Here is a 10,268-nt window from a genome sequence, read left to right as displayed (position 1 = left end):
AGATTGAGGTAATATCTAACTCTACAAGTGATTATCTTATAAATTTAAAATTAGTATGATTCATTTCACATATCATCGGAATAACCAGAATTTGTACCATAACACTTCTTAATCAAACTTCAACGAAATCCCTTTCCTCTAAAAAAACTCAGGGGTTTAGATAAAAAAGAAGTGTAGCAAAATGAACGATATTCACAATATTAGTATGGACCTCTATCATGTCAAAAGACAAATAGTTTGAAAACTACTTGAAAATTAAAAAGATGTGCATACTAATATTTAGCTTCAATCTTTGAAAAGAAATAACAACCATGCAGGATCATTACACCTAAAACTTGAATAAATAGTAATGTAGTTACTTGCAAATTCCAATATACTAGTTTTGGATGCATAAATTTTACTACATATGGAATTCTAATAATATACACTACAAGGCCTAAAAGTACACCAACCTAAGTGGTTAAGGGAAGATACATCAGCTACAGAGAACATGTGCTAACTTAAACAAACCAGATCGAACAAAAGGACATTCAGAACCTTTCTTTTTTTAGGTCAACATAAGACATGTTATGACAAATCACAGCACTAGTATATACTTGTTCTACACTTATAGTGAGCTTTTTTTAGCTAATCTAATCTCCCGCCGAAAGACTACACAATTTAACCTTCTTCGTCATAATCTTCATCATCCTCTTCCATTCGCGTACCGAGTTGTGCAAGCTGCATCGAATCGATGGCCATCTTGTCCACCTCAGAAAGGGACCAGCCCGGCATTTCTTCATGATTGCTGTCGTCTATATGAGGTGGTTCAGACAATGAGGTATTAGCGGTTGTCGGAGCGGGATTAGTGGCTGCGGGAGCAGGATTAGCAACTGCGCTGGCCTTTTTGTCATCGGTTTCGTTCATATTGGCATTCAGATCGATGTTACGGAGTGAGTCGGAATTTTCAACAGGAGCCACAATGTTCTCCTTTGGTAATTCCTCCTTTGACTCCGAGTGAGTCACGTCATCGTGTTTACCCTCCACATTTGTATCTGTAGTATGCTGGTTAACTTGTTGAACAGGCGGAAAGGGTTCAGATTCAGTCTCCGGAAGATGTCCCTCTCTTAGTGTAGCTCGAGATCCTCGACCTCGACCACGGCCTCTTCCTCTACCTCGGCCTCTGCCCCTACCAGTAGGGCTAGCGTGGCTCAACTCAACCTGGAATAAAAGAAAAACAACATTGACCAAACAAGAGATAAAATAACTATTTCAAAAATAAAGGGACTGCTAGACAAATAGTGCTGAGCAGTGTTTAAGAAATTAAAAAGCAGGGCTTTCATACTAATATATAAGGAAAATTACAATTACCATCTTGCCCCTCTTAGCTTCTTCATCACTGTCATTACAATCATCACCTATAGCTTTTCTGGAAACATGGTTTAAGTGCATTAATAACTACTACATGTATATCAGAAAGTTAAGAAAAAAAAAAGAATTAGAAAATATTAGATTTCGAACCTTCTTTTTGAAATGGCCTGATCGTCAGCAGCACCAGCATCAGTATGGCCATGACCATGGCCGTAGTCGGGAACCTTGCTTACTACATCCTTCAGAAAGTCAAAGACATTATAGCTTTGTACACAATGTTTTCTGCAGTTTACGTTTGCCACTTGTTAGACTTAATTTTAGAGTTCGTAGGAGATAAAATGAGCTCAGAAGGAAGGCACGGAAAAGTAATAATATAATACTCAAATAGGATCTGAATATTTAGTAGGTCTTGATTGTATTCCACTTTCAGATTTTCAATAAAGGAAATCAAATCAAATTGTTTAAAAAAGGAAAACATTTAGAAGGAAAGACAGAATAAAGTATAAACAATTACCTTCCTTTGTTGTAGATGATAATCTTACAAAATAATCACACTAAATGTTACTTTTCTTATGCATTACATCAATGACCATTGATTACTAATTGAGTTCACAGAGTTTATTAGCTTATAACAATAAATCATCGAGCATCGATGAATTACACAATTAAGTGCAAGTGAAACCCTAGTCGTTGGTGCTTCCAAATATAATTCCTCCAGGCATTGAACTCTTTGTTTAATTTCAATTAAATTCATCCTACCAAACTGACTGTCAAAAAATTCTAGATGTTATACAAATTTAGTAATTGTCAATTAATTTTTGCAGGAATGGTATTTCGAAGTTGGTACATTAATACTATATTACTTGTGAGATAAGGTACTTCACACTTACAAAAGAATTGATTTTTAAATCATAGTTTAAAACATTAAAACATGTTTATTATTGAGACACTATTCTAATTTCTTGAGTTAGTTCCGACTCAATAACAATGGGAAATCAGAGAAAAGTAATATAGAGCATAATATACTTACAAATGCAATGAATTCATGGTTTTTGCTCCTCTTTGAAGAGTAATTTCATAAGTACGGTCACAAAGATCTTGCAGAAATAGCTCTAGAGCTTTAGCTGCAATGCATTCAAGAGTTAATGTCAACAAAACAAACAAGCAGCAGCTTAAAGTTCACAACATAGTAAATCAAAGAAACTCACAAACTAAAACAGGCACAGCCAGTGCTATCTTTCCAACATCCTCGTCCGCTTGCATTATCTTCTTTATCCGAGCCTGCAAATTTTAAGTTTCTATCGTGTATCAAATAGAGTTCTTTTACAAGAGCACACTACTTATAAAATGGGTTTTAAGACAACAAATATTTTAACAATGCCAACTAAAATGGAGAATTCAAAATAATTGGTTCATAACAAAGCAAACAGTAGAAAGTTGAAGAGCTATACTTAGGCATGTTTGGATAAACAACTTAATTAAGCACTAATAGCATAATTGGTTAACATATATGTACAGAAGTACAAATGTATTAGCCATTTCTACAACAAAAGATGAAATAAAGTCAAACTGTTTTTATATAAGCTATAAGTTGTTTTCATAAACTATCCTGAACAGTTTATGGTATGTCCACACTTATCAGAAATCTAAACTTATGCAAAAATATAACAACAAAAAAGAAATCATAAACTGGAGAATTATAAGCTCAAATACCTAATTTAAAACCAGAAAACATAAACTCATCATAATTCTCCACACTTACTAGAAATCTAAACTAATGCATTCATCAATTAATTCGAAATCACATAGTCCAATCAAATTCAAAATAGAACCCAAACTAACCCAAGCAGCCACCACACAAAAAGCAACAACATCACACAACTCCATAAAACAAAAACAAATCCAATAATCAACCAACATAAAACAAAAAAAGTTCCACAAATTAGGTTAAATTTTAATTAATGTCAATTACCACTTACCAAATAAAATCAGCTAAAAAAACATATTTTTAGAAGAAAAAGAAAACCACATAACCAAAATCAGCAATTTAACTTTAAAACAGCATAAAACAACAAAAAAGATCAAATCTTTAGGAAGAGAAAGGCAAAATACTCACAGCAGGAAAACGGGTATCGAGCTTCTTCTTCATGGTAACAGAGATTCGAAAGAAACAGTGAGCAGCAAGATCAAATGAAGCAGAAGAAGGAGAGCCAGAAAGTGAAATCGAAAGCTTTGAAGAGAAAAAGTGCTCCTAATGTCAACGCTATGAAATCAACGAGACCCATTTCAGATCCAAAGGTACAAACTCAACTCCATCATCTCTCAGATTCGTTCAAACGTAATGTGCTGAGGTTTGTGAGAGTTACACGTCGGTTACGGAAGTTTGTGTGACAGCCCAATAGTTTAAGAGCATCGAGGCATTCAAGCTATAGAAATGAGAAGTCAGAAGTGTGTATAAAAGGAGGAATCATGTTGATGACGTCTTCTTGTGTCGTGTTTGGGAATATATTCTATGTGTAACTTGAATTAGATTCTATCCATTTTCTTCTTTTAAAGTTTTGGAAATATAAAATGTAATAATGTGATATTTGATGGATTTAAAAATTTTACACATCTCAAAATTCTTTAAAATTATAGTAATGAAAAAGATAAATGAAGATAGAAAATTAGGAGAATATTAACTCTGTGTAAATTGTGTATAATTGATTACTATCTTAAAGATTGACATTATATTCCTTCAATTTTTAATGAGTGATAATTTTATACAAAAATTGTCTAGAATAATTAATTTTTTCAATTTTCAATTTAATATTATTTATTATACATTTATGATATTATTTATAAAAAAAACAAAAAACTACGTCAAAATTACCCCAAGTTTGGTAGTAATACAAGAGGGAGGAGGGAGGAGTACACAACCACTTCTTATTGGGCTTTTGTAATGGCCCATTTGGCTAAGACATGCGCAATCTGATTCGTTGCTCTATAACAATATGAAAAAGAAAAATTTTCTCTATACTCCCACAATTTGCCTTGTACCCCAAAAAAATTCGAAAATGCTAAAACTACCCTCAATTTTTTTTTTACTATTTCCAAGAAAGGAAAGATAAATTTTTTTTTTTACCATTTTGTCATTCCCCCTGCCATAAAAAAGATTTCCGATAGGTTCCATTTTTCTGATAACTACCGGAATACTTGTAACAAGATTTCCGGTACACAGTAAATTTTCGGAAATGTTAAAACCCAGTTTTCCGGTATAGAAGGGAAAATTTGTGTAACGGAAAACTTAATTGATAAGTATTCTGGTACAGTAGTAGATTCCGGAAAACTTCATTTCTAAGTTTTCTGGTACAGACCAAATTTTTTAAATTTTTTAAATGTTAACAGATATGGATAAACTGCTACTATTAATGGACAAAACATGCGTCGATACTACAAATATTTTTGACATAGATCAGGTATGAATAAATATAATTAATATTAATATTATAAAAATATATTATTGTGATTAATTATAATTTATTTTATTTCAGATATTTGATTCAAGGGATATTGTTGTGAAATGGGCAAAAGAAATTGGTATAAAAAATAAAGTTATTGTTATTATCAGAAGATCAGATATAGAGACGGGTGAGAAAGGACGAAGAAATAAATTAATATTAGGTTGTGACAAAGGGGAAAAATACAAGTGTGCTGCTAGTTCTATTCGAAGTTCAACAAAAAAATGTGATTGTCCTTTCAAGCTTAGATCAAAACCATTAAAAGATGGTTCATGATGGATAGTTAAAGTAATTTGTGGAATTCACAACCATGAATTACCTGATACTTTGGAGGGGCATGCATATGTTGGACGCTTAGATGAAGAAGAAAGAAAGCATGTTCATGACTTAACAAAATATAATGTTCCACCAAGACACATATTACTCTCATTGGCAAGACCGAGATAAGAGTAATGTTACTAAGATCTCACAAATATATAAACAGAGAAGTATCATTCGATTGCACGTGAGAGGTAATAGAACAAAGATGCAATATTTATTCAAGTTAATTGAAGATGCAAAATATGTGCGCTGGAATAGAAAGCGTGAAGACTCCGATGTTATGAGAGATATTTTTTGGGCGCATCCAGATTCAGTGAAGTTGTTGAATTTGTTTCCGATTGTGTTGATTATGGACAGTACCTACAAAACCAATAAATACAGAATGCCATTACTTGAAATTGTTGGTATGACATCAACAGAGAAGACATTTGTAGTTGGATTTGCTTATTTGGAATGTGAGCGGGAAGAAAACTTTTGTTGGGCATTAGAGAGACTAAAAGGTTTGTTTGTTACACAAAATAAATTCCTTCAAGTAATTGTGACAGACAGAGATCTTGCATTAATGAATGCAGTTGGCATTGTGTTTCCACATGCTGTTAATTTACTTTGTCGATTTTATATCAAAAAAAATGTTGGAGCAAAATGCAAGCAATATATCTTAAAGGATAGACAAGAGTCAATATTGAATATGTGGAAAGACATTATGTATTGTAGTGATGAAAAAGAGTATATGATGCGATTGCATATGTTTGAGCAATCATGTGTTGATACTAAAGTTGTTGATTATTATGTCAAAGAAACTTGGTTGACTCCACATAAGGAAAGATTTGTTGAAGCATGGACAAATAAAGTGATGCATTTGGGGAACACAAACGACTAACAAGTATTTAATATAATTTTATTATATATTGTTGAATTGTATTATATTTTCTAATGTATCTGTAAAATTTTATTTTAGGGTTGAGTCAGCTCACTGGAAACTGAAGTTAATGTTAGAAAATAGCATGGGTGATATGTGTAAATGTTGGGAGGCTATGAACAACATGATAAGGTTGCAACATAAAAGAATCAGAGCCTCGTTTCAAAAAAGTTTTTATGATGAAGAGCATGAGCACAGAAATCTATTTTATCAGAGATTGAATACATTTGTATCAACAGAAGCTCAAAGACGTATTGATGAAGAATACGACAAAGTTGAGTGGGTGGGTACTGACAAATCTATATGTGGGTGTTCTCTGATAAGGACATACGAATTACCTTGTGCTTGTGAATTGGTTGCGTTAATGAATGCAGTTGGCATTGTGTTTCCACATGCTGTTAATTTACTTTGTCGATTTCATATCGAAAAAAATGTTGGAGCAAAATGCAAGCAATATGTCTTAAAGGATAGACAAGAGTCAATATTGAATATGTGGAAAGACATTATGTATTGTAGTAATGAAAAAGAGTATATGATGCGCTTGCATATGTTTGAACAATCATGTGTTGATACTAAAGTGTTTGTTGATTATGTCAAAGAAACTTGGTTGACTCCACATAAGGAAAGATTTGTTGAAGCATGGACAAATAAAGTGATGCATTTGGGGAACACAACGACTAACAGGTATTTAATATAATTTTATTATATATTGTTGAATTTTATTATATATTGCTGAATTGTATTATATTATAATTTTATTATATTTTCTAATGTATCTGTAAAAAAAATTTACAGGGTTGAGTCAGCTCACTGGAAACTGAAGTTAATGTTAGAAAATAGCATGGGTGATTTGTGTAAATGTTGGGAGGCTATGAACAACATGATAAGGTTACAACATAAAAGAATCAGAGCCTCGTTTCAAAAAAGTTTTTATGATGAAGAGCATGAGCACAGAAATCCATTTTATCAGAGATTGAATACATTTGTATCAACAGAAGCTCAAAGACGTATTGCTGAAGAATACGACAAAGTTGAGTGGGTGGGTACTGACAAATCTATATGTGGGTGTTCTCTGAGAAGGACATACGGATTACCTTGTGCTTGTGAATTGGGACAATATAAATTAATGGGTGAACCAATTCCTCTAGATTCTGTGCATATTCAATGGAGAAAATTAAGCATGGAATGTGAACTCACTCAAGACACAGAAGATGGATCAGAGTTGGATATGTCTACTGAGATGAATGCCTTATGGAAACGCTTTCGATCACTTGATGTTATTGGGAAACGAGTGTTGAAGAGTAAAGTGCGTGAACTTGCTTTTCCAAGTACAAGTTCACTATGTCCACCACCTGAAAAAATCAAAACCAAAGGAATAGTGAAGAAGAGTAAGGGTATGAAGCCAGATGGATATGATGTATATCGAGACCCTTCTTACTTTGAACATGTTAATGCAACACATTGTGAAGATTTTGGTTCTCAACCATCTCAGTCAAAGAAGAGACAAGTCTCTCAATCAAAGAAACAACCATCTCAGTCATCTCAATCTTCAAAACATTTGTTATGGAGACAATTTCCTGATATTATTCAGCCATACATTGATGACATATTTGACGTGGCAGCAGATGGAAATTGTGGTTTTCGCGATATTGCATTATTGCTTGGTTTCGGTGAAGAGTGTTGGTCTTTGGTCCGCAAGAGATTGTTTCTCATGTAACTCCATATGATAGATTGCTCGCAGGATGCATTAAAGAAGTAAGAGATTCGTTGATGATATCCGACTTAGGTGTTCAACCCATGGATAAATGGTTGTCCATACCTGATATGGGTTACGTGATAGCGACAACATATAATATTATTCTTGTCACGTTCGGTCTGACATTTTCAATGACTTTCTTTCCTATGAGGGGTTCACATTCCGGATCGACAAAAAATGATCGCATTTGTTGTATTGGTTTTGTTAATGGAAATCACTGGGTTCCGGTAATTATTTTCTTATACTTTTTAAAATTTTATTCTGGTAATTTTTGTCTTATATTTTGTTAATTTATTTAATTTTTGCAGTTCAAAAGATGAAAGATGGATTTCCAATGCCAGACATTGCACCAGGTTGGAAGCAATATCGCACCAATGAAGCAACTTCTTGGACAATAGCATACACAGGGCGTCTACAACACTGGTGGTATTTATTAGGCCGGTTACCACGTGTTATCCAAAATCCACCTACGGAACTCGTAGATGCAATGTCTTTAGATGAACCTTAATGTTTTAAAATTGATACAAAATCACTTTAATGTAACCGACATTTCACTTGTTATTAATTAATTTTAGTTTTTTGTCATTCATTTTAGTAATTGATTTTATCTTGTATTTATTTCATAAAGTAACCGACATAACAATAATTAATAAAGTAACTAACATACTATTATTTCATAAAGTGTTCATAAAATAACCGACATAACAATAATTAATAAAGTAACTAACATACTATTATTTCATAAAGTGTTCATAAAATAACCGACATAACAATAATTCATCAAAAGTGTTCATAAAATAACCGACATAAAAATAGTTCGTCAAAAGTGTTCATAAAATAACCGACATAACAATAGTTCATCAAAAGTGTTACTACTAACTAGTGTGGCTATGTGATAAATACAAAACTTTATAAAAGTGAATATACAACTCATCATCTAGACTAGCTTGATGTTCACTCAACCCCTGTTGTATAAGATCACTGATCTGCTGTAGGATAGGTGGCGGCTGTGAACTAGAAGCATCTGCACTGGTGGCCGGTACACTATAATGTGGGACCTGAGGTACACCATCTGGTCGCACCAACAGTGGATGAAACACCTGATAGAACCACTCCAAATATCCATCTTCACACTCAGATGGATATGTAGCTGGACGAAGCTTGTGAAATAGCTCTGTCACTGGCGTCACATATCTCAACCATTCCACATCTACATCAAATAATCTAGCAGGATCTGGAAGTGGTGGTGAAGGAATATATTGGATATATCCAAATTGTCTCAAACACCTTTCTGGTAGATATTTCACTATAGTGCTGCATAATCGGAGGTGGCCAGTATAAAGCATGACATCATCAAAAGGAATAGCACCCCTATGATTCTCCCATGGTCTCCATATAACATATGCAGGTGTCAATGCATCAATAATACTTATGTATTCATCGACCTTATGTTTGCCTTGTTTATAGCACCATCTATTCATTCGGGCAAAACATTCTACGTCAGCACCCTGATCACCTCTATTACATATTCGGAAAATATTCGTAAATCCAACACTGTTACAAATAAAAATATTAAATAATTAATACTAATAATTAAATATAACATAAATACGTTAAATTAATAAATTAAATATAATATAAATAAATTAAATAAATAATTAATACTAATATATAATTGATACCTGAAGCAACGTCATATATCCACCTAGCTGTTTGGTGTCATAATAGCAGGCATTTGAGAGGTAGTCATAAAGCACCACTAGTGCAGCAGTACCCCATGAATATTTATCTGTACCGTCTAAATATCTAAATAAAGGAAGGTACTTCGCATCAACTAGAGTATGACTCTTATCAGCGAAAATAGTACTCCCGACTAAATTCAACAGATATGCCCTAGCAGCACAGTCAAACCTCTTTGTTGCACACTGCCTTCTGAAGACCTCTTTCAACCAATCCAGTCTATAGTGCGCACCTCTAGTCTTTTTGGTCTCCGCCCATATCTCTTCCACGGTCACTCCTAGTAGAGTGATGGCAAGATTACATGTCGTTACTCTATCTACATCGAGTAGACTGTAGAACTCACCCCTAATAGGCAATCCAAGAAGATTGGCAACCTCATCCAAAGTAATCGTCATTTCACCAAATGGCATGTGAAATGACGATGTCTCGGAGTGCCATCTTTCAACAAACGCAAATATCAGGTTGTTGTCGATCATCTTCAAACTACTCCGTTGTAATGGGTTCAGGCCTGACAAATTCACCTAATTCTCTATGGGTCGCGCAACAATTTTCAGCAATGGTCGCTCCTATATACAAATAAAATATATGACATTAAAATTAAATTTAGACAACAAATAATAATTAATTTAATATACCTCACCAAATCATAGTCTAGCTGAAACATGATAACGGTATCGTGTAA

The 10,268-nt window shown here is 33.5% G+C and overlaps 2 protein-coding genes across 2 annotated transcripts; one reads left to right on the top strand and one right to left on the bottom strand.

Moving 5' to 3' along the window:
* Positions 1–322: 322 nt before the first annotated feature.
* Positions 323–3,781, bottom strand: LOC101513228 (uncharacterized). The gene is made up of 6 exons (XM_004511034.4): positions 3,467–3,781; positions 2,559–2,631; positions 2,381–2,474; positions 1,501–1,632; positions 1,351–1,408; positions 323–1,200 (listed from the first exon to the last, which is right to left on the bottom strand). The coding sequence occupies exons 1-6, from the start codon at positions 3,497–3,499 to the stop codon at positions 661–663; spliced, it is 930 nt and encodes a 309-aa protein (XP_004511091.1). The 5' UTR covers positions 3,500–3,781; the 3' UTR covers positions 323–660.
* Positions 3,541–8,354, top strand: LOC140918818 (uncharacterized). The gene is made up of 5 exons (XM_073363617.1): positions 3,541–3,648; positions 4,884–4,980; positions 6,330–6,774; positions 6,886–7,769; positions 8,155–8,354. The coding sequence occupies exons 1-5, from the start codon at positions 3,541–3,543 to the stop codon at positions 8,352–8,354; spliced, it is 1,734 nt and encodes a 577-aa protein (XP_073219718.1).
* Positions 8,355–10,268: the final 1,914 nt, after the last annotated feature.

This window comes from Cicer arietinum, chromosome 7, assembly GCF_000331145.2.
Source record: "Cicer arietinum cultivar CDC Frontier isolate Library 1 chromosome 7, Cicar.CDCFrontier_v2.0, whole genome shotgun sequence".
In the NCBI taxonomy this organism is placed as follows: domain Eukaryota; kingdom Viridiplantae; phylum Streptophyta; class Magnoliopsida; order Fabales; family Fabaceae; genus Cicer; species Cicer arietinum.
The sequence above is the reverse complement of the archived record's forward strand: the minus strand, read 5'-3'. Positions and strand labels throughout refer to the sequence as shown.